Consider the following 25,314-nt stretch of genomic DNA (forward strand, 5'->3'; position numbering starts at 1 on the left):
GCCACGTTATAGTTCACTAATAAGTGGCAGAGGATAACGGTCCTTACGAGTTACTGCGTTCAAACCCCCTGTAGTCTATGCAAGGTCAAGCTGCCATCCTTCTTCTTTACGAGAAAGAACCTGGCTCCTGCCGAGGAATTAGAGGGTCTTATTAATCCTTTATCCAAATTCTCCTTAATGTACTGACTTTGCTTGTGTTTCAGGAAGTGAAAGGGGATAGCTGACATTGGTTGTGTCTCAGGAAGTGAAAGGGGATAGGGTCTGCCTTTGGGAGGCATGGTTCCGGGTAGAAGTTCTATGGGGCAGTTAAACTCTCAGAGTGGAGACAGGATGTCTGCGTTTTGTTTGGAGAACACATCTTTGAATTCTGAGTATGGGGCAGGTAACCCAGGAAGGGTTGTAGAGTTTAGAACGGTCACAGATGGAGACACTTGTCGTAAACAGCGGGTTTGACATTGAGGGCCCCACTGAGTTAGTTGCAGGGATTGCCAGTCAAAGTGGGGTGCATGTAACTGGAGCCAGGGAAGTCCAAGGACTACGGGGTGCGTGGATCGTTTCAGGATCAGGAGAGAGATTTCCTCGTTATGGAGGGTTCCAACGGTGAGGCGAATGGTCATGGTATGGTGAGTGATATGACTGGGAAGATGCTCTCCCTGAATCAAGGTGATACAGAGTGGTACCTCCAGTGGTTGGACCGGTATCTGGAGAAGCGTGATGATATCTTCCATAATAAAATTTCCACTCGCCCCAGTGTCCACGAGGGCGGTGGTAGCGAAAGAACGTGATTCCCTAAGGAGGCAAATAGGGAGCAATAGTTGAGGGCCAGAAACAGTAGTGCCCAAGCTCAGGACCCCCGTCAGGCTCAGGCTTTGGAGTTTCCTGGACACACAGGGCAAGTCTGAAGAAGGTGTCTGGGACCGCCGCAGTATAAGCACAGACCTGCTTTTCTGCATCAGAGACGTTCTTCTGGAGTCAAGAGGCCGCGATTGATTTGCATGGACTCTTCAGTGACTGAGGAGCCGCCGGGAAGGCCTTCAACGGAGGAGTCACTGCACAGGATGATCGTAGGGCAGGAGATCAGAGAACCCTTCCTTCCTGATGTTGTTGTTGGAGACGGTAGTCAATTCTACCGACCAGGGAGATCAAGTTTTCCAGAGATGCTGGGATCTCGCGGGCGGCCAGTTCATGCTTAAGGGCAGGAGACAGTCCCTCGAGGTAGAGTGCCCACAAGCAGTCTTCTTGCCAACCTAACTCAGTAGCTAGTTTTCTAAACTCCACTGTATATTCAGCGAGCAAGTGCGAGCCTTGACGGAGGTGGAGTAGATGGTGGCCAGCGACCGCCTGTCGGCATGGGTCCTCGAAGGTACATCGGAAAACGGAGATGAACTGAGGAAGCTGGCGAAGGATAGTGTTGGAACGCTCCCAAAGTGGGGAAGCCCATGCCAGGGCCTTCCCCTCAAGGCGCGAAAGGATGAATGTGATCTTAGTTGCTTCATCAGGAAACAGCGAGGGTCGCAGTGAAAACTGCATATAACATTGATTTATGAAGCCTCAACAAAGGCGTGGATCTCCATTAAAATGAAGTGGAGCTGGGAGGACCAGCGGTGCCCATGAGGGTAAGGTGTGGGCAAGACCCCCTGAGTTGGCCATGACAGATTGTTCCAAATGGGAACGTATTTTCTCCACAGAAGAAGCCAGTGCTTCCATGATCTGTTGTTGTTCTCGGACACGAGTGACAAGACCGGGATGGCCTACAAGACAGGAGACTCCGCCGAGTCCATGGCCTTGGCAACCTGTTGCACTGGAGGTGAACCCTTGGCCTGGTGAGGGATTGGTATGGCCCTCTGGTCAGATCCAGAGCCAGCCACCAGGAGGCAGAGCACACAAGGAGATAGAGGCTAACTGGAGCTTCACCAATAACAGTCCGGGGTTTCCGCAGGTTGAGCCCTTTGGTACCCGGACCGCCTAGACTTAGGTGGGCCTCAGGTGGTCTCCCGGAGAGGTAGCGGAGGGGTGTGCCCACCACGAGCAAGGGTGCGCGGCTGATGCAGAGTGGATGGACTAGACCCGAACTGGAAGCTCCAGAGACCTCAGGGAGGCAACAGTTCAGGAAGGTCCTCCAGACATGACAGGCAGCGCCTGCGGGTCTAGTCAAGTGGAAGCCGCGGTTAGGTTCCAAGCGGGTTGGTCTGATGGTCACAGTAGGCCAGAAGAGTGAAGTGCAAGGGTCAGAGCCAGAGTATCAGTCCAGGAGAAGTCAGCCAAAACAGGGGTCAATACCAGGGTCAGTTCCAGGCGGCAGACAGAAGAATGGTCAGGCAGGCAGAGGTCATCCAGGCAGTGGACAGAAGAATGGTCAGGCAGGCAGAGGTCAGTACCAAAGGTCAGTCCGAAGAGGTACTACCTGAGAAAGATACAGGAACACATGGAGACACAGGGAACGCTGGAATGAGGAGATGCTGGAACAGGAGACACTGGAACAGGAGAACACTGGAACACACGAGGCAAACTAACACACCAACGGTTTCGACCCGATTGCCAAGACAGGGATCAGGAGACTGAGCCCTGCCTTATATACAGGTCTCCGGTGATTTCATTCGAACGCGCCTCCCTCGGGTTTCTCGCACTTGTCCCTTTAAAAGACTGGATGTCGGCCATGCGGTGCCTAGGGATGGGGCCGAGACGGCTGAAGACGCAGAGCCCTGTCGGGAGCTCCACTGCAAGGCCTGCAGGGATGAGGACGCTGAGGAAGGCCGTAGTGAGCGACAGGAATGCTGAAGGTTAGCGGCAGCAGCCAGGCCAGCACTTGTGGAGGGTAGCACGAGGTGAACAGGCCCTATCGCAGCACCCACGCATCCGGGACGCAGGGCCTGAGGAACCACTAGGCGAGCTAGGCCTGTGCCTAGGGCGCGCAGACTTAGGGGGCCCCTTGGCAGGCAGCAGAATTTTGAAAGGGCAAAAAGTGCCCTTTCAAAATTCTGCCAGCCCTTGACTCGCCCTGCCACCCCCCCAGTGCCACCCTCCCGACGCCCCCCCCCTGCTGGTCCAGGGGGGGGGGTCCAGGGGGGGCCTGGGAGCAATCTGCCGCTCCCGGGGCTTCGGCTGCCACTAAGCAAAATGGCGCCAGTGACCTTTAGCCCCTACCATGTGACCACCGGTGCCATTTTGGTTAGTGGCAGCCAAGGCCCCGGGAGCGGCAGATCTCTCCCTGGCCCTCCGCTGGACCACCAGTGGAGCATCGGGAGGGTGGCACTGGGGGAAGGCAGGGCGAGTCGGGGGCTGGCTGCCTGCTGTGGCACCCCCTAAGTCTCAGCGCCTGGTCTCTGGCTGCACTGATCTTCCTTTTTTCGGCCACGTGATCAGCTAGACTGGCTGTGCCGATCTTGTTTCTGTGTGTGTGCATGTGAGAAAGGAATGGAGCTTCTGTGTGGGTGTATGTGATGTGTATGTGAGAAAGGAATCTGCCAGTTTAAAAAAATGAAATGTGATAATACATATACCTCAACTTTTGTGCTGGTAGCGCAACTTTTGAAAAGTTGGATGAAAGATGAAATTACTGAATTTTAAGCATCCCTCTTCTGGAAAATAAAATTTAACAAAGTGAGTAGAGAGAAATACTAAAGCAAAAAAATAAATTAAAGTATTTAAAATGTTCATCTCAGCAAAATCACAAATTTAAGATACTGATGCCAGGTGGGTTTTGTTTTTTTTAAGCATAATTTAAGCATGAAACTAGAATAGTTCCAATCTGAAACGGTTTTGCTTTTTTTTTTTTTTTTTTTAAGCCTTTAGAAAATGTATATTTTTAAATGACTAAGACTGGAATCTTCCCATTTAAAAGGGAAGCTGACTAAGGATGTCTTTCTGTTCTATATCTCCCACATGAATAATCATACGACTGATAGTTTGAAGAAAGACACTTGCTTTATTGCCTGAAAGCATAAAACAAGAGAAGCTGTACGGTGTGGGTGGCTGACCCTTGGGAGGACAGAACCTGAAGGAAGGGTGTCATTTCACCTTCTGATAGGAATGTGGTTTTCTTATTTAACGGTTAGGAGCATCACTTTCACTTTTAGTAATAGTGAAAAATGCTGCAAGTCTGAAAGCAAAGTCCTTCTGTGAGAGTGTAATGTGTATGTGAGACAGGGAGGGTGCTTCTGTATGTGTGGTGTATGTGAGTCAGGGAGGGTGCGTATCAATGTATGTGTGCAAGAGAGATGGAGCATGCTTGTGGCTGGGAGAGAGGGCATGTGTGTGATTGAACCTGTTTGTAAGTGAGATCGAACATGTGTGTGATTGAGAACTTGTGTGTAAGTGAAATAGAGAGAGTATGTGTGTGATTGAAAGCCTGTGTGTAAGTAAGTGAGAACGAGAGCATTGTGTGATTGAGAGAGACTGGCCAGAGAGGTGACGTGTGTATGTGTGAGAGAGACTGATCAGGGAGATGACTGGTATGTGTGTGCTTGTGTGCGTGTGTGAGAGAGAGAAGAGACTGGTTGTGGTCCCTAAGGAAGAGGACTGTGAGGACAGCTTCAGCAGCTACTGCTGCTTCTGGTGTGGCCTGCAAGGGAAAGGATTAGGAGAACTGCTGGAGAGGGTAAGTAAAGGTGGCTTTTTAAGTTCATTTTTCTTGATTGACTACCATTTTAATTATTGGGTAGTATGTGATGTGTCTGCTGTTTGAAATATTTCATTGGTGTTTGGTAAAGCTTTCAAAATTTGCATGAGTCTTTAATTATTGGATATTCTATTCATCAGTTGTTCTGAAATTATTTTATTTGTAAGATTTTATAATTATGATTAATGATTTATATATCTTGATTTTATTGATTTGTTTCACGAGGTTTTCATGGGTAATGATTCAGATGGACTGAACCAAATCACGGTGAACCTAGAAGTTGTGGTAGACCTGATTGACAAACTTAAGAGTAGTAAATCACCTGGACCGGATGGTATACACCCCCGAGTTCTGAAGCAACTAAAAAATGAAATTTCAGACCTATTAGTAAAAATTTGTAACCTGTCAGTAAAATCATCCATTGTACCTGAAGACTGGAGGATAGCTAATGTTACCCCCATATTTAAAAAGGGCTCCAGCGGCGATCCAGGAAACTACAGACCGGTTAGCCTGACTTCAGTGCAAGGAAAAATAGTGGAAATATTCTAAACATCAAAATCACAGAACATATAGAAAGACATGGTTTAATGGAACAAAGTCAGCATAGCTTTACCCAAGGCAAGTCTTGCCTCACAAATCTACTTCACTTTTTTGAAGGAGTTAATAAACATGTGGATAAAGGTGAACCTGTAGATGTAGTGTACTTGGATTTTCAAAAGGCATTTGACAAAGTTCCTCATGAGAGGCTTCTAGGAAAAATAAAAAGTCATGGGATAGGTGGCGATGTCCTTTCGTGGATTACAAACTGGCTAAAAGACAGGAAACAGTAGGATTAAATGGACAATTTTCTCAGTGGAAGGGTGTGGGCAGTGGAGTGCCTCAGGGATCTGTATTGGGACCCTTACTTTTCAATATATTTATAAATGATCTGGAAAGAAATAAGACAAGTGAGGTAATCAAATTTGCAGATGATACAAAATTGTTCAGAGTAGTTAAATCACAAGCAGATTGTGATAAATTGCAGGAAGACCTTGTGAGGCTGGAAAATTGGGCATCAAAATGGCAGATGAAATTTAATGTGGACAAGTGCAAGGTGATGCATATAGGGAAAAATAACCCATGCTATAGTTACACAATGTTAGGTTCCATATTAGGTGCTACTACCCAAGAAAGAGATCTAGGCGTCATAGTGGATAACACATTGAAATCGTCGGTTCAGTATACTGCGGCAGTCAAAAAAGCAAACAGAATGTTGGGAATTTTTAGAAAAGGAATGGTGAATAAAACGGAAAATGTCAAATTGCCTCTGTATCGCGCCATGGTGAGACCGCACCTTGAATACTGTGTACAATTCTGGTCGCCGCATCCCAAAAAAGATAATTGCAATGGAGGAGGTACAGAGAAGGGCGACCAAAATGATAAAGGGAATGGAACAGCTCCCCTATGAGGAAAGACTAAAGAGGTTAGGACTTTTCAGCTTGGAGAAGAGACAGCTGAGGGGGGATATGATAGAGGTGTTTAAAATCATGAGAGGTCTAGAACGGGTAGATGTGAATCAGTTATTTACTCTTTTGGATAATAGAAAGACTAGGGGGCACTCCATGAAGTTAGCATGTGGCACATTTAAAACTAATCGGAGAAAGTTCTTTTTCACTCAACACACAATTAAACTCTGGAATTTGTTGCCAGAGGATGTGGTTAGTGCAGTTAGTATAACTGTGTTTAAAAAAGGATTGGATAAGTTCTTGGAGAAGAAATCCATTACCTGCTATTAATTAAGTTGACTTAGATAATAACCAACCACTGCTATTACTAGCAATGGTAACATGGAATAGACTTAGTTTTTGGGTACTTGCCAGGTTCTTATGGCCTGGATGGGCCACTGTTGGAAACAGGATGCTGGGCTTGATGGACCTTTGGTCTGACCCAGTATGGCATGTTCTTATGATGAAATTTTTGTTTTTCCATTGTTACACTGTATAGAGTCTGGCGTGATGCGTTTTACAGTTCAGTTTTTGTCTGCACATTTCTATTTATACTTTATGTGGCTTTATTCTGTATTTGGTGAGGGTTTGTGTTCCGCATGCAAAGATTGAGATGAAGCATTCTTTTAGCATGTGGTTTCTCTGTGGGGATCTGTAGTAGCTTGACCTGTTCTGTTTTCCTGATAGGAGGTATATTGATATTTTAGATTCTGGTGTAATATTTGTGGTATTCTTTTTCATAGGTGGGGTTGTTATTCTTTGAGTGTTGGCAAATAGTACTGTGTTGATACGGGAGGACCATGCCGAAATATATCACAATAGGTATGATGCCATATGAATTCCAAGATGCAAGGTTTTCTTGTTGGCATCACAACAGTGCATGAAATTATCACAACAACTTGAATATTAATTTTACCTCCGAATGTCATTTTTCATGTAAACTATTTTACAAATGCATAATTTAAAATTGTGTATGGGGTGGGGGCGCCAGACTGTAAGGTTTGCCTAGGATGCCTAATACCCTTGCACCGGCCCTGCCGGGACGCACAACACCCTAGTCCTTCTATTATCCGAAAGTGTAAATAACCGATTCACATCTATTTGTTCAAGACTTCTCATGATCTTAAAGACCTCTATCATATCCCCCCTCAGCTGTATCTTCTCCAAGCTGAACAGCCCTAACCTCTTCAGCCTTTCTTCATAGGGGAGCTGTTCCATCCCCTTTATCATTTTGGTTGCCCTTCTATGTAACTTCTCCATTGCAACATATCTTTTTTGAGATGCGGCGACCAGAATTGTACACAGTATTCAAGGGGCGATTGCCATCATCCTTCAGAAATGCCTGATTTAAATCCCCAAGATCATAAAACCAAAAAGTCTCAAGGGAAAATAGTTTGAAAGGTGAGATAGGTCAACTCCAACTTAACATCCACACGATCTATTCCACAATGTAAGAGCCACTACCATAAAAGCTCTTATTATAAGTCTGGTTTTGCTCATAATGTTAAAAGTTGATCACCAAAAGGGTCCCCAATTAGAATACATATTGGCATATTTCCACTAGGCCAATATGTATTCCCTCTAGGCGCACGCATGCGCACATGGGCCAGTCTTATCCACGTCATGGCGGGAACCTCAGGGGTTTCCCCTCCAGATGACGTCATTCCCCTCGGATATTTAAACCAGCTGGCCCTGCCTAAAGACGACTTGGCAAAGAGTCTCATCCTTGCTAATTCCGCGTCGCTTCCTGAGGACCCTGCGTTCCAGTTCCTGTACCGACGTGGACATCTCAGGTACCCGCTTCTCGGGGATCTCTCTCTCGTCCTGGCTATCCGCTCCTCGGAGAGCCTGACGCCTGGAACTCTGCCTGCCGTTTCCCGGGGCTTCCCTGGAACCAACACTGCTCTTTCGTGAGTACTCCGCCCTGCGGATCACTTCCTGTTCTACCAAGTGCCTCCCTGGTGTACCCTGTGCTGCAGACCATTACCATCTCTACGGAGGACTCCTTCAGAGGTACCCGCTCTACGGACCCTTACCACTCTATCGATGATCTCACAGGTATACCCGCCTTGCAGACCACTACCAAGACCCTCACCGTGTACCCCGCTCTGCAGGCCATTATCACCTCCACCAAGGGCTTCGACTGTGCACTTTGTTCTGCAGACCGCTGTCATCTCTACAGAGGACCCCATCAGCATACCCCACTCTGCGGGTCATTATCATCTCTACTGAGGACACTATTGGTGTACCCCGCCCCGCGGGCCACTAACATCTCTATAGGAGACCTCTTCATTGTACCCGCTCCACAGACCTCTACCAACACTACAGAAGTATTCTCTCTGGGCACTTCCTATTCCATCGACCCTGTGTCTCTGGGTCGGTGGGACCTCCTCTCTGGCACACCCCGCTCCATGGGTAGTGCTTCTATCTCTTTCATAAAGATTCTATATTGCTTCTGTGTCTAACCCTAGCTGAGACCTAGCCTCCCGACAGTGAGACTCAAGGGGCTCCTCCCCGTGGGCGGTACCACCTCTCACTTCAGCCCAGGGTTCACGTACTAACTGATATTAACAGAATTCTAACAGATTGCCAAGTCCATGGACTCGGCACAGGTCTCAGCAATTCAGGCCATCCCTGGCCTGGCCCAGTGATCATGGAGCAACAGAAGATCCTAGAGACTTTGGCTAATGCTGTCAATCAACTGAATAATTGGCTGGATTGCATTCCAACGCCTGCCAGGCCTGACCCAGCTACGCAAGCGCTGCCCTTCCAGCCTTGCCGGCACCTCCTCATTTTGCAGGTGACCGCTTGTTATGTAGGGGCTTCTTGAACCAGTGCAACAAGCACTTTTCCCTACAACCTGCATATTTTCCGGATGTAGTCTCCAAAACTACATATATCTTATCCCTTCTGGATGGAAAAGCATTGGCTTGGGCATCGCCCCTTTGGGAACGTGCAGATCCCATCCTTAATGATCTACCGGGCTTCCTCGCCCTCTTTCGAACTGTGTTTGATGACCCGGGGTAAAAGGCCATCTCCGGATCTACACTCTTGCATTTGCAGCAAGGTTCCAGATCACTGACTGATTACATCATCAAGTTTCGGAATCTTTCATCAGAATTATACTGCGATCTGGGCTGTTTGCGAGCCATATTTCTTGAGGGTCTTAGCCCACGCATTAAAGATGAGTTGGCAGCACACGAGCTCCCTGGGGCCTTAGACTTCCTTATTGATCTCGCCGGTCACATAGACCGTCGTCTACGGGAACGTTCCCAGGAGATCAGAGGAACCAAGAGAGTGGCTTCTAGTGCCCCACGGGTTCGCTCAACGTCCTCTACTCAGGTCATCCCTATACCTAACACTGAAGAAGAGGAACCAATGCAAATGGGCCGTAGTCATCTATCCGCAAAGGAGAAGCAGCGTCGCCAGAAAGCAGGCCTCCGCATGTACTATGGCCAATCGGGTCATGCGGTAGCCTCCTGCCCTTTCCGTCTGGGGAAACTCCCAGGAACACGTCCCACGGCTCAGAGGCCTTCCCTTTTCACCACGAACAGCGCGCCGGGCCTTCATCTTCACCGTGAACGGAACATGTCCCACAACACATACGGGATACACACCGTTTGTGGCATGCCGGTGAGAGAGAATGTGTGTGTGTGAGAGGGGAGGGGAGGGTGAGAGAGAGCATGGGAGGTAAAGGGGGGTAGGGAGTTGCTGGTGAGAATGTGTGTGAGAGGGGGGAGGGGGTGTGGGGGAGGGGAGGGTGAGAGAGCGCATGGGGGGGATGCTTGAGTGTGGGTTTCAGAGAGGGAGCCTATATGAGGAGATTGTGAAGGAGTGTGTATGTGTGTGAGAGATTGGGAGCTCGTGTGTATGAAAAAGGGATTGTGTGTATGTGAGGGGGCTAGTCTGTGTGAAGGGATTGTGCATGTGTGAGATAGAGCCTGTGTGAAGGGGTGCGTGAGAGAGAGACATAGGTAGCCTGTGTGAGGATGTATGTGTGAGAGAGAAAGGGAGCTTGTGTGGGTGTGTATGCAAGAGAGAGGGCTCTGTATGAGGGGATGTGTGTGTGCGAGAGAGTGAGGGAGCCTATATGAGGGTGTGTGTATGTGTATTAGAGAGAGGGAGCATGTGTATAAGAGAGGGAGGGACAGAGGGAGCCTGTTTTGTCTGTAGTCTCCACTAATGTGTCAAGATTGACTTTGCAGGACTTTTGTCAGGCACAATAAGATGTCAAGGAGAGAAATTTGGGGGCCCAAGCAGTCCAGCAGACTCATCCAGACACCAAGTTGCTAATCAATCGTGCTAATCAGAGTGAGATCATCTATTTGTGAAAAATTAGACACTGTACAAAGAAAGGAGAGACACTCACTCAGAACATCCCGAACAACTATGTTTGCCATAAAAATTCCACCGAAGTGTGCTAAAGTCTCTCTATGATGATATAGGACATATCACTCTCATATGTCCCATATCATCCATACTTCTGGCCTGACCAGACTTAGTCAGTTATGTTAACTGTTGGACTAAGACTGAATATCAGAGTTAGCTGATCAACATAGCCAGCTAACAACTCCACCTGGTCATGCTCCTGAAACACTCCTAACTTAACTGACTAACTTATTAGCTGGCAAAACTTTAGCCGGATAAGTGCCCAAATATTGATTTAGCTGACTAACTTGCTGTGGTAAAACATACCTGCAGAAATTTGCACTTGCTTTTTCTGCAGGCAGTTTTCCCATACAAGACCATGGGCTTAGTTCTGAAATTGCAAATTATCGGGTAGATTTTCAAAGGGGTACGCGCGTGGGATACGCGCGTACCCCCCGAAAACCTACCCCAAATCCCCCCTGCACACGCCGAGCCTATTTTGCATAGGCTCAGTGGCGCGCGCAAGCCCCAGGACGCACGTAAGTCCCGGGGCTTGCATGGAGGGGCGTGTCGGGGGCGTGCCCGGAGTGACGCGGCATTTTGGGGGCGTGTCGCGCGAGACACAACGTTTAGGGGGCGGCGCTGTGGGCGTGGTTTCGGCCCAGGGGCGTTCCGGGGGCATGGCCGCGGCCTCCAGACCAGCCCCCGGGACCGGAACATGGAGCGGGGCAGCCGGCCGGCGCACGCAAAGTTACGCCTGCTTCCAGCAGGCGTAACTTTGCCGACAAAGGTGGGGGGGGGGTTTAGATAGGGCCGGGGGGGTGGGTTAGTAGGGGAAGGGAAGGGAAGGTGCGGGGGGGTGGAAGGAAAGTTCCCTCCGAGGCCGCTCCGATTTCGGAGCGGCCTCGGAGGGAACGGAGGCAGGCTGCGTGGCTCGGCGCGCACAGGCTGCCGATTTTGGGCAGCCTTGCGCGCGCCAACCCCGGATTTTAATGGATATGCGCGGCTACGCGCGTATCTATTAAAATCCCGCGTACTCTTGTTCGTGCCTCGTGCGCGAACAAAAGTACGCGCTCGCGCTAATTTATAAAATCCGGCTCTATATACATTGTTTGCATCCCCAACCCTAACCCCATCCTCAGGACCGCCTCCACACAATGCAGGTAAAAGTGAGCGTGTTGTACTACAATGCACGTACTTTTACTCTCAGGGTCAGTGGGCAATATATTAAAAGCCATTTGCCTGAGTAAATGGTTTTTGAAAATTGCCCTCTATATTTTTCACGAAGGTAAAAAAGATACTTATGGTGTCAAAATGGAACTTCCTAGCTTTGCATACTTGGGAGGCAATACTCCAGCCTAGAGGTAATCCTACCTTAACTGCCTCAAGCTGTACTAAATATATACAGGAATCCAGGAAGTGACTAAGGAGCACATATGGCTGAATTATAGCAGGTGTGTAGGCAGAGTGGAGAATTTATACTGGATCATTTCGCACACAGTCCAAATATGTTTATTCAAGTTGTTCAGTCTTTCTTTCCTGCCAAATGCTTGCTGCCATGACAGCTGCTAGTCAGCTTTTTACCCAATATTAACCCTGAAGAAACCAAAAGTAATTTGGGTGAATCATGCCCTGAATAAATATTTATCAGGAAAGTTACTAAATTGCACTGAAAATCACATATGCTTCTTTTTTTTGTAAATATCACTGAAATTTTATGTCAAAGCTGGACAAATGTTTTTCAACATATTTATTTGATATTCACTACTATACTGTAGAAATACGGCAATATTCAGTATGCTGGCGTATTGTTACTATTTATTGCTTTGTCATAATGCCGATGTTTGAATTTGCTTTCTTGGCTCAGCAGATGTCAGGTGAGATGAATGTTATCACCTAGTGTAATCCCTAATTTATGTGTGATGTGCATGCTTTAAAATTGCCTTTTTTTTTTTTTTATTATTCCCCCTACCCAGTTGTTTATCTTCAAAATGTATTATGTAGCTGACAGCTCTGGCAAAGTGTCTACTTTCTCTCAATGCGCCACACACGGCAGCTTCCCAGAAGAGTGGCAACAGACTTTGTACAACCTCTTCACCTTCCTCTGCCTCTTCATCATCCCGCTGCTCATCATGCTGGTGTGCAACTTTAAAATCCTCCTCACCATGACACAGGCTCTACACCAAGATCGCCACAGTACGTGCTCCCCAAATCTGCCTTTAGTGCTTTGAGAAGAGATTTTGTACCCTAGTGCTAGATGTACAAAGCAGTTTTTCTGTAGGTAAAAAAAAAAAACCATAAAAAAAACTGGGAAACTCTTTAGTGCATCTGGCCCTAAGTGTCTGATATTGCTTGATTTTTTTGTGCCTGAAACCCCTCCCCAATAAAGGCTTACATCCTGCATGGTTACACAGGGAAGCATGTCAGAACTTCCCTGAACTATAATGGTACATACTTGACCAGCCTTCACACAACCTGAATTTATTCACACATCTTCCCTGAAAGTTGCCATTTTGACAGGAATGGAGCATAGTTAATGACATCAAACTCCCTCTGGACCCCAATGTGATGTATAGCATATTTAGGGTCATTCTTTACTTGCACATCAAAATTGCAGAGGAAATGTACCCTATAGAGGGATTAAAGAAAGGATGATTTTAGTAGTACCTATTTTTTATTTCTCAGGGTGCTTATCATCTGCCATGTGGACACCTGAGACATTGTTAATGCAAGCTATTGGGTAAAAGGTGACTTGATGCCCAGCAGCAGTGGTATGTGGACTATGCATGCAGCCCATATATTGTGTATCCCAGAATTCATAGAAAAGATTTTATTTTATAGCATTTTTAAGACTAGGATGTAAGCCTGCGGGTATGCAATATTATTTTCTCATTGGTTGTTGTCTTGTTGTGCTGGTCAGTACCTAAAAGCTCCAAGATGCCTCATGTTTTTCTAGCTGATCCCACACTGATCCTGACCCAGTTATGTATTGGCAAAAGTAGGCAAGACCTGTGACTGTAGGACTGAATTTCGTGTTTGCATCACAGCTTTCATCATATATATAACTTGCTGTTTTTGCCAAAAAGAAAGTATTTGATATGATTTTATTCAATCACTGAAAAAGTTGTTGCTTGCTTTACTTAAAAGAAAATAGGCAGTAGAGCACTATCTAGCAAGAATCTAAAAGAAATGTAAATAGAAGCTGCTGAGAAACTGCAGTGCTATAATATTCAGTACACAAATGGAGTCTCTGTTGTACCAGCTGACTATCTTACATAGCAAGTTGACCTGATTCTGCCTTTCTCTGCCAACTGATCTGACCCCTGAATTCTTTCAGCAGTATAATATATAAGGAAGGATAAATGGAGGAAGGAAGCTGTCTGTTCTCACCTCCCTACATCCTCCACTCTTTTAAGATAACCCTCAGTACAGTTCAGTCCTCACTCAGCTTTCCCAGAAATGTATCTGAAACTACTCAGTGGTGACTGATACATTTTATTGTTTCAATTGATCTGAAGCTAGTTTGCAAATTCTGCAGTGATTTTGCAGCTTCAGAAGACCACATGGGAATTTCTCTACACATTCCTGACATTTCCATTTCAATGTAGTCATGCCTGAGGCCCCTAATAACTCTTCCTTTGCTAACCTCTGCCATCAATGTTAAATTCAAGCTTAGCTGGACAATGGACCTCAACATGGCCAAGATTGAGCTTCTCATCTTTCACCCCAGACCTGCTTCTCTTCTTTCCTCTTTTCTGTCTCTGTGGATGGTATTCTTATTCTCCTGGTTCCCTTGCGCCGTAACCGATCATTGTATATGCCTCTCTCTCCTTCACTATGAATATCCAAAATACTGTTAATGTGTATCAGTTCTTCCTTTGTAACACTGCTAAAATCTGTCCCTTCCTTTTCAAGCTTGCTACCAAAATGCTCATCCATTCTCTTATTGCCTCCCACTTAGACTTCTGCAGTTTGCTCTTAATCTTTCTCCATTCCATTATTGAAAATACAAGCTGCATGTCTTATCTTCTTTCAGCGTTGCTATGACCATGTAACTCCTCTTCTCCAGTTCCTACATTGGCTCCCTGTCCAATAATGTTCAAGCTTTTTTTATTCACCTATAAAAGCATTCATTCTGAAGCTCCTCATTCCCTATCTCCTCTTCTCTATTCCTACACCCCTTCCTTATGAACTCCGTTCTATTATGACCGTCGGTCGCAGATGGCTGCGATCGTGTCTACTTACATCTTGTACTGCTCTGCTTCCTTCTCCGGGTGTGCTTGCAGCGGGGGCTAGCCTCCACCGCCACGTACCTCCTGGTTCCTCATGGCGGCCGAGACACCGCCGCCACCCACGACCTTCCTAGGCGCGCACATGCGCCACCGGGCCTTTCTGAAGTTGCTACGGCGGGAACCTCAGGGGCGTCCCTGACTGATGACATTACTGGGTCAGGGTTCTTAAGCACTGCCTTTGCCCCCTACTAGCAGACTTGGCAACGAGTTCCATCGCTACTCTACTAGCTCCTGTCTCCTCGGACCTGTGGTTACTGTCTTGGATCCTTCTTGGACTCTGGACCCTGGCTCAGGTACCCGCTCCTTAGGCTAGCCCTGCGCCTTCCAGGAGTCCTACTCACCGGCCTCCTCGCTCCTCGGGGTTGCCCCTGGGAATGCTCTCACCACTTGGGAGACCTATTTCCTCGCTTCCCCGCTCCTTGGGGCAGTGCCTACATTCTACATCAAAGATTATCTGCGCTTCCCTGCTCTCATTAGATTTCACCTCGGCTTTCCATCCCCAAGCCAATGGGCAAACTGAGAGGACTAATAGAACTTTAAAGTAATTCCTGCAGGCCTCCGTGAGCTTACGACAGGATGATTGGGCCGACCTCCTTCCATGGGTAGAATTTGCTCTAAACTGTCATCAGTCTGCCTCCACTGGCTCGTCTCCTTTCCAGGTGGTCTATGGACGCCAGTGTTTGCCACCGTTTACCACTTCCTCTGACCATGGCCTCACTAGCAGCACAATCAACTGCTCAAGAATTGCATCAGTTGTGGCACAAAACCCAACAGCTGCTCAAGCAGGCTGCCCAGAGATCGAAGAGGTTCTTCGATGCTCATCATCACGAAGCACTCACGTTCAAACTTGGTGATAAAGTGTCGCTCAGCACCAGGTTTATCCGACTCAAACTGCCTTCAGTTCACTTTGCTTTCAGGTATATTGGCCCCTTTCCTGTGCTCCGCCATCTGGGTCCAGTTACTTACAAACTCCAGCTGCCTTCCTTGCTTAAGATTCACAACGCCTTCCACGTTTCTCTACTAAAACCTTTGGAGCTCTCCGGATACTCTAAAAAACCACCAGAGCCTCAACCACTGTCCTCAGAAGCGGATATCACATATCAAGTCCGAGATGTCCTGGACGTTAGAAAACGTGGTAGAAAGTGGGAATATCTTTTGACATGGGAGGGCTTTGGGCCCGAGGAGAACATTTGGGAACCTGCCGCCAATATCCTGGACAAAGACCTCATCTGGCAGTTACATGCCACGCATCCTCGCAAACCCAAACCTCCGGGAGGGGCTTAAGAAGGGGGGTACTGTTATGACGTCGGTCGCAGCAGCTGCGACCGTGTCTACTTACTGATGTGGAATCGCGGGCAGCGGTTCCATCTCTGGTGTTTTCGTGTGCCCCTGGGCCCCGATACAGCCACAGAAGAGCTCCGGCAAGCACCGAGGCAGGTGAGAGGTACCCCAGCATGTGCTGAAGATGGAAATGATGACCTCAACCACAGCCACACCTGTACGCAGCAGAAATAGACCCACACAACGCAATGTTGGTCTCATGAGTGATCCTCCGACTACTCCAAGCCCTTTCGGACCTGCTGCACGAAGCAGCAACTGCGACAGGGCAGACAGTGGTCAGAGGATGAGGACATCTATGTTACCAGTCCTGTAGAGTTACAGTCAGAACATGCCGGGTTTTTTTTTCACAGAATAACAAACGCATCGGATGCAGCAGGTTTTCACCACGCACCATGTCTTAAGTCTTGGCCACGCCGATTCATTGACCGTCCTGCATTAAATCAAGACATACACCAGTCGTATCTGCTGGCATCTAGCAGTTTTTGTTTCCCTGAAGAAGGATCTCCCGAAACATTGCAATGTCGGACTACATGCAGATCGCATAAGTTTTTCTATGAAAAAACCCGACATGGTCTGACTGTAACTCTACAGGACTTGGTAACATAGAAAATATAAGGTCCTAAGTGGGATCTCTATACCTATGCATATGATAGCTTTGCAAGAATCATCCACTCTGGGATTTCAATGATTAAAAAGCCCTAGCGCTTCCAGAGCTGTTTATATCAGTTTGTAGCCTCTAGTGGCACTATGTGAGGTTTCCCCAGAGTTTTCACAAACATTCCCTTGCTTCTTTCAAGCTGAATCCCTTGTACTTTTGCTATTAAATCCTAAGCACTTCTCTACTCTCACTACCTCTACTATTTATAATTTCTAAAGTGCTACCAGACAATAAATGCACTTCCCATAGACTTTTGTTTGTCATGTAAGCAGTTCCTTTTAGGCCACTAGAGTGTTTTGTTCTTTCACAGAGGGAGTTTTCCAGCAACCGGACTGTTCAGGGGGTGTGGCATTTAGTGATGATTCATCCCCCAAAGGGGATGGGACAGGAAGGGGTGTAAAATTTGCTTCCAAGAGTCACTGGGTGGAGTTATGAGGAGATCTTTGAAGCTGGAAGAGAAGTGCTGGGATCTGTGTGTTGAGCTGTGTCGGGAGACAGGAGGAACAGCAAAATGCTGTAGCCTGGCCTGGGTTTCCAGTTTTGGAATCAATGGAAGTTAAAGAATACTTCTATGAAGAAGCAATGGTCGTACCAGGAACCTCTGCCCTCCAAAGACACTTGGGGAGATATCCTTGTGTTAGCCTGTCATCTGTGTGAGTACTTTGAGAAACTTCAAGAGATTCATTTTTTCTTCTGGGTTAACAAATAAAAAAAGCCAGTGGGAGAAGGATTAGCGTACCCAGGGATGGATGTAGGTTTTTGTCACCCCTAGGCAGGCACCCCTCCCCCCCCCCTCCAGGTAGGACATTACCAATGAAATTAACACTGACCAACTCAAAACAGAAATAAAATAATGGTATGTCTCAACCTTTTTTATTTCATGGCACTCTTTCAAGTTTGCTCAAACCTTGTGGCACACCAAATCAAATTTAGCACATCCTATTAGGAAAACAAAATAAGCCAAGCTGCTATAGACCCCCTATACAAAAACTACTCGCTAACAGCATACCTCACTGTGGTCACACATGCAGAACATAAACAGACCCTCACCAAAAACAGAATAAAGACACCAAAATGTATAAATAGAAACATGCAGATAAAAACTGAACTGGAAACTGCAAGAAGCCTGACTCTGTATGCAGTGGACAGACAATGAAAAAACAGAAACATAACCATTCCTCATACAACAATACTTTTAATGATAGGTTACAAATTTTTACTAATAGGTCTGAAATTTCATTTTTTAGTTCCTTCAGAACTCTGGGGTGTATACCATCCGGTCCAGGTGATTTACTACTCTTCAGTTTGTCAATCAGGCCTACCACATCTTCTAGGTTCACCGTGATTTGGTTCAGTCCATCTGAATCATTACCCATGAAAACCTTCTCCAGTATGGGTACCTCCCCAACATCCTCTTCAGTAAACACCGAAGAAAAGAAATCATTTAATCTTTCCGCGATGGCCTTATCTTCTCTAATTGCCCCTTTAACCCCTCGATCATCTAACGGTCCAACTGACTCCCTCACAGGCTTTCTGCTTCGGATATATTTTAAAAAGTTTTTACTGTGAGTTTTTGCCTCTATGGCCAGCTTCTTTTCAAATTCTCTCTTAGCCTGTCTTATCAATGTCTTACATTTAACTTGCCAACGTTTATGCATTTTTTCCTATTTTCCTCTGTTGGATCCTTCTTCCAATTTTTGAATGAAGATCTTTTGGCTAAAATAGCTTCTTTCACCTCCCCTTTTAACCATGCCGGTAATCGTTTTGCCTGCTTTCCACCTTTCTTAATGTGTGGAATACATCTGGATTGTGCTTCTAGGATGGTATTTTTTAACAATGACCATGCCTCTTGCACACTTTTTATTTTTGTAGCTGCTCCTTTCAGTTTTTTTCTATTTTATCATAGTTTCCCTTTTGAAAGTTTAGCACGAGAGCCGTGGATTTGCTTACTGTCCCCCTGCCAGTCGTTAATTCAAATTTGATCATATTATGATCACTATTGCCAAGCGGCCCCACCACCGTTACCTCTCTCACCAAATCTTGTGCTCCACTGAGAATTAGATCTAAAATTGCTCCCTCTCTCTTCGGTTCCTGAACCAATTGCTCCATAAAGCTATCATTTATTCCATCTAAGAACTTTATCTCTGTAGCGTGTCCCGATGATACATTTACCCAGTCAATATTGGGGTAATTGAAGTCTGGTGCAGAATAAATTATATCACCACCAAATATTCCAAAAGAACTTTTATTACAATTCAAAGCAGAATCAGGTGAGTAAATGTTGAAACGGCAACTCCATAAATTAAATAGCACATAGTTTAGAGCGATCCCCCGACACGGACCGTGTTTCGCTAGGCTGCATCGGGAGGGACCAGCCTATACATTTAAGTCTTCTCAAATGTACAATGGAGACTTAAATGTATAGGCTGGTCCCTCCTGATGCAGCCTAGCGAAACACGGTCCGTGTCGGGGGATCGCTCTAAACTATGTGCTATTTAATTTATGGAGTTGCCGTTTCAACATTTACTCACCTGATTCTGCTTTGAATTGTAATAAAAGTTCTTTTGGAATATTTGGTGGTGATATAATTTATCCTGCACCAGTGTACTTTGTTACTTGCAGATGTGCAAGGTCTTTGCTTCGGTTTCTCTTGGGTAATTGAAGTCTCCCATTATTACCGCACTACCAATTTGGTTAGCTTCCCTAATTTCTCTTAGCATTTCACTGTCAGTCTCACCATCTTGACCAGGTGGACGGTAGTATACCCCTATCACTGTAGTCTTCCCCGACACACAAGGGATTTCTACCCCTTGTAGGGGCACTCAAACCTCAACATTTCCTACAGTCTGCACGGGTTACCTCTCTTTACCCCCCTCCCCCCCCGACTGCAACTGGTGTGCATGCAAGCTGAATGCGAGTTCCCACAAGAAGAGGAAGGTTCACTGACTCCCATACGTTGACACACACACACTCTCATTGACTCGCACACAAGCTCACTCTCACACAAACATGTAAGAGTCCTTATCACATACTCTTTTATACTCCCATCTCTCCTCCACTTCCCCTTTCCTCTCACTCACTTCCATTCCTTTCCCTCATTCACTCCCCTTCCTTCCTGTCATTTACACTGCCTTTCCTTCCTTTAGATATCCATCACTCTGTCACCCACCCCCTTCTTTTACCTCCACTCCCCTCCCTCTCATATCCCTCTTTTCATTCACTCCATTCCCTTCCCCTCACACCTGACTCACTTTAACCCAGTGGCATAGCCAGAACTGATTTTTTGGGTGGGCACAAGGTTAGCATGGGTGTGCTGTAGGCATACAGGTCTGAGACCTACTAGTTTTATACTTATTGATAAATAATGCCATATACTGCACCTTACAATGGCTTTCTAAGTAGTTTGCAATAGCCATTATGCATCATGCATGAAACTTTATAATATTTTATCTTAATTATTTCAAGCACTTACCAACATTAAAAATTCCTTATTATTCTGTATTAATTTATTTTATATTTATTGCAGTTTATAAATGCACAAGTATATCATGTAAAAAGCAAAGAAAACAAACAAACAGATCCAGTCAATCATGTAATAAAACAAAAATCATAGTATTCTTTCATGAATCCTCTTTGCAGAAAGCCAAAAATCATCATAACTACAATAAAACAGCATTAATCATCAGAACAGGTGTAGAGCAGAGCTAGGACAATTCATATTACAACCAACAAGAAAAAAAATATTTAAATTCTGGTGTAATCTCAAAAAAAAAATCCATCCGCTGCTTAACATTTTGTGAAGTAACATAAACTCCTACAAAAAAAGAGACATCTAGAACCTTGCCATACCATACAGCCATAGCTGTTGTGCTGCATTGGAAGGGAGCACTAGGGGGCGCTTCCCAGCGCAGGACAAGTGGTGTGTGCCCCTGCGGTGAGACAAGTCCAAGTCTGGGAAGTACACAGGAGACGAGACGAGGACTTGACTTGAAGATCAGACGAGACGAGGACTGTAATTGAAGATCCGATGAGACGAGGTCTCAGACGAGGACTTGGAAGGACGCTAGGAAGACTCAGACATTAAAGGATGAACAAGTGCAAGGAGCTCCAAACCAAGAAGGGATTCAGGTTCAAGTTCAGGTTCAGATTCAGTTTCAGGATTAAAACAAGGTCTTGGAGTCTTGCACTGTTGAGGAGATCAGAGACATGGAGGTTCCTCGACAACAACCACAGGAATCCCACCAAGTGCCCTAAACACCCCAGCAGGGATGGTCACAGACCACTCGGCCACTGCGCGCCCTACACAACCCCACTGGGCTGGTCACGGACCATGCAGGGATGGGACAGTGGAGCCACATGAGACATCAGGAACTTGGAACATCACGGAGCTTAGAACATCACGGAACTTGAAACAGGAACTTGGAACATCAAGGAACTTGGAACATCACGGAACTGGAACTTGGAACATCACGGAATGGGAACTTGGAATGGAACATCAAGGAGATGCCAAGCTGGAGCGGAAGACAGGAAGTCCTGGAGAGAACATGCTCCTGGAGGACTAGCTCCATGCGAAGGCAAGCTTGAAGTGGTGAAGAGGCCCTTTTGTAGGGCTTGAAGAGACTACGCCCAGGGAGGAGTCCAAGAGGGTCACATCTGCACTGTAACTTTAAAAGAGGAAGAGAGCCACAGGCCTGCCCCCTAGGAGGAGCAGGAAGAGGAAGTCCAGGACCTTGGTCAGCGGCAATGCAGGACAGCGTGAGGAGGAGCCATAGCAGGCCTCAGAGCAGGTCCAATGAGAGAGTGGCGGTGTCCAAGCTACGAAGGCAGGTCAAGGAGCAGCTTCCCTGCCACAGGAAGGAATGGGGATGAGGGCCCCTCCCCCCGGAGGGAGTAAGGAGTGTTGGCGGCTTCCTGCCACGTTGAGGGATCCCGGCACGGCTCCATCCACGCCGGCAAGATGGCGGCCGGGCCGTGGGAACACACGGCGTCAGGGAAGTCAGCAGACAAGGCCCCTGCTTCTGTGGCCTCTGGGCCGCGCAGGTAAGCGCCTCCCATGGCTCCAGCTGCGGGAGGAGCGCAACAATAGAACTGACTCTAAGGACTCAATTAACAGTAATGTTATGAAAAAGCAGCAATTCAAATACTATACCAGGCCCTAGAACATCACCTACAGGAGTAACAGAAAAAGCTGGACTACTACAGAGAAACTACATGCTAGCAGAAATACTGGACTTCAATCACACACAGGCAAAATAGAAACCGACTCTTACCTAATATAGAAATAAGGATTACAAATTAGAAACAGAAACATGCAGACAAAACCAAAATGGAAAGCCTGAGAAACTAGACTCTGAACAGTAGAATACTGAAGAAAGAGCATAATACAAAAATATAAGAAATGCACATTCCCAAAGATGGCATATTCCAATTGCTAAAATCTCAACATTTTTTTATTTATTTTTTTACCTTTGTTGTCTGATCTTTGTATTTTTCTAATCAGTTGGTCCCAGTCTCTTTTTTCCTACTTTTCCCTTGTCGGTCATTTCCTAAATCCTTTTTAGGCTCTCTCTTCTTGTTCTGTTTCTTCTCCTACTGTCTTCTTCCCTTTCTCCCTCACACAAACACACACACATACATAGACTCATGCTTTCTCTCACAGACTCTCACACAATCAAGCTCTCACTCTCATTTACTCTCCCCCACACACAAAAGCTCTCACTCTCACATTCTCTGCATACACACACACACAGACACACACACACACACACATACAAGCTCTCACTCTCACAAGCTCTGCCACAAAGACAAGCTGTCATTCTCACTCTTCCCCATATACACAAGCTCTCACTCTCACATTTTCTACATACACACACACACACAAGCTCACTCCAATATGCTCCACCATACACACACACACAAGCTATCACTCTCATATGTGCTACTATACATACACACACAAGCTCTCACTCTCACATGCTCTACCATACATACACACACACAAACTCTCACTCTCTACCATAAATATAAGCTCTCACTCTTCCCCCCCCCCCCCCCCGGCTCCCATTTTCACACACACAGATTCCTATTCTTATACCCACACTGATGCACACCCAGGCTCCCAGTCTCACCAACACAAACCCAGGCTCCCATTCTCACTCACATACACACACGCCCAGGCTCCCATTCTCCCCCACCCACGACCAAGATCCCATTCTCCCCCACATACACACATCCCGACCCCATTCTCACCCACCCACACGTACACCTAGGCTCCCATTCTCACTCACATACACATTCAGGCTCTCATTCTCCCCCCCCCCCCCCCCCCCTCCTTTACATTAGGCACAGCCAAACTCCTACTTCCGCTGCTGCAGGGATGGGATCCCATGACGACCTTGCTGCTCTGGCCCTCTCGTTCACCGTTGCAGGGATAGGATCCTATGATGGCATTGCAGCTCCAGCCATCCTCTTCACTGTTGCAGAGATGGGCTCTCACAATGGTATTCCTGTTCCGGCCCTCTTCCAGTGTCAGACAGCCCTGGTTGGGTAGACCTGAGCCCAAAGTGGATGGTCCATGGCCCACCCGTGGCTACGCCACTGATACAGCGGCTGCTGCTGAAACGGGCTGGGAGAAGACACAGTGGGAAACATGCTGAGTGGAGGCAGAGTGTTTTTTTGCTATTGGAGGCAAGATTTGTTTTTCTCTGCCTGCCACCCCCTAAATAACTGCCACTCTAGGCACAGGCCTAGTGTGCCTAGTGACAAATCCTGGCCTGAGTGTACCAGAGGAGTTAAGCTATATAAGAAATGTTCTTGCAAACATATTGTACTTTTTGGAGAAATTTGAAGATCTGTGTGCTGTTTTCAGGCTATGTATTTTATCTGGAATTTATTTTTTGTTCCTGCTGATACTTTACTATTTTCCTTTAAATAAACTTTTCTCTTCTTTAGAGCACACTCTTGGCATGTTTTTTTTTTTTTTCCGTAATATCCTCTCATTGTTCCTGCCCCCATTCCACAGAACTCCAGAACCTAACCCCTTCCTGTGCAAGTGAATCCAATGCTTTTCAGGTCAAGGAAGGTAGCTTCCTTCCTTGAGAGTGGAGAGGGGTTACCTGCATGTTTGTCTCGACTAGATTGTAAGTTCCATGGAGCAGGAACTATCTTTTATGTGTATCTGTACAGCGCTGTATATGTCAAGTAGCACTTTAGAAATGACAAATATTAGTAGTAATATACTAGGATATCCTGAGATGATTGTCCTATCGGACACTCACAGTGTGACAATTAGCAAGTCATCTTAGTGAATCAGGTCCTTTATCTCCTGAATCTAGCAAACTATTTTGAGTCAAGGACATTTTACCTATAAGAATCATCTTATACAGCACTGTGTATATTGATGGTGCCACACAATTAAGAAATACTGTTAAATGTGAATTTTTATTTCTGTATGTTACAGAGCCAGCACTAAAACAATCAAAGAACAATATTCCACAAGCCCGTCTGAAGACCCTCAAGATGACCGTGGCTTTTGCCACATTGTTTATGGTTTGCTGGGCTCCTTACTATGTCCTAGGTATTTGGTACTGGTTTGATCCAGAGTTGGTGGACAGGGTATCTGAACCTGCAAATCACTTCTTTTTTCTCTTTGGTTTATTAAATCCTTGTATTGATCCGCTGATATATGGTTACTTCTCTATGTGAGTCTTTTTGCTAACCAATAGTTACTCATTTATTAAGGTTGCAGCAGATTGCATTAAAGAGTCTTTTTCATTCTGTCTGCACTAATGTTTAAACAATTCACTCTAGTTTCAGTAAAAATGAGGCTTTAATTATTTGTTTTACCCCTACTCTCTGACAGTACAAAATAAATAAAGCATGCTTTAAACCTATTTAATAGCACTGTTAACAGGACTAGGATAAAGTCTGTGGCCTAGCAGCAGGAAGCTGCTTCTTCACCTGCTCCGTGCTTGGGCCTCAGTGCTCTGAGGTATATGAGTCTACCCTGGTGCATACAGCAGGATCTTGGATTAAGAAGGAGAGAAGAAGAAATGGAGGTGGGGAGAACTGGCTCTCAGGTGAAAACAGTCCCCCAGTCTTAGTATCTATGCTCCCTCCCTTCATTTTTAATTATTCAAAAACTACGGTTTTAAAAGGTATTTTCCTGCCTTTTGCTGTGTGGCCTAAAGTGACTTTCTGTGCTCAGCATAGGATTATTTGTTATGATTTTCTCATTTTTTGGGGGGGGGGGGGAGGGGTCTTCCCCGATTGTAAATTTTGATAGAGGGCTAGTTCTGGCCTTCTAAATCCCATGGATGCAGTATGAAGATTGTAGTCCTACTTTAGGAAAAACCACATTTTAAGTTCCAGAATCCTTCAGATAGGATGTGAGTTCAAAATAATCAGGCCTTAAACTAAAGAAAGAACTTGGGCTCTAATTGGCACTTATATGAGGGTTTTTTCTTTTTATTATTTTCCTTATATTAGGAGACTTTTTTCAGGGCTAATAGAGAAATGTATCAGGACAGTATTACATTAACAGCAATCAATCAG

General features: G+C 46.1%; 1 protein-coding gene across 1 annotated transcript in view; it reads left to right on the top strand.

Moving 5' to 3' along the window:
- Positions 1–24,522, top strand: part of GNRHR (gonadotropin releasing hormone receptor) — a 32,520-nt gene extending 7,998 nt beyond the window's left edge. Inside the window, exons 2-3 of the mRNA XM_029585262.1 lie at positions 12,447–12,666; positions 24,221–24,522. Coding sequence (XP_029441122.1) covers positions 12,447–12,666; positions 24,221–24,465 — 465 coding nt within the window. The 3' untranslated portion in view covers positions 24,466–24,522. The remainder of the gene's footprint in view (positions 1–12,446; positions 12,667–24,220) is intronic.
- The last annotated feature ends 792 nt before the right edge of the window (positions 24,523–25,314 follow it).

Source organism: Rhinatrema bivittatum, chromosome 1 (assembly GCF_901001135.1).
Source record: "Rhinatrema bivittatum chromosome 1, aRhiBiv1.1, whole genome shotgun sequence".
NCBI lineage: Eukaryota > Metazoa > Chordata > Amphibia > Gymnophiona > Rhinatrematidae > Rhinatrema > Rhinatrema bivittatum.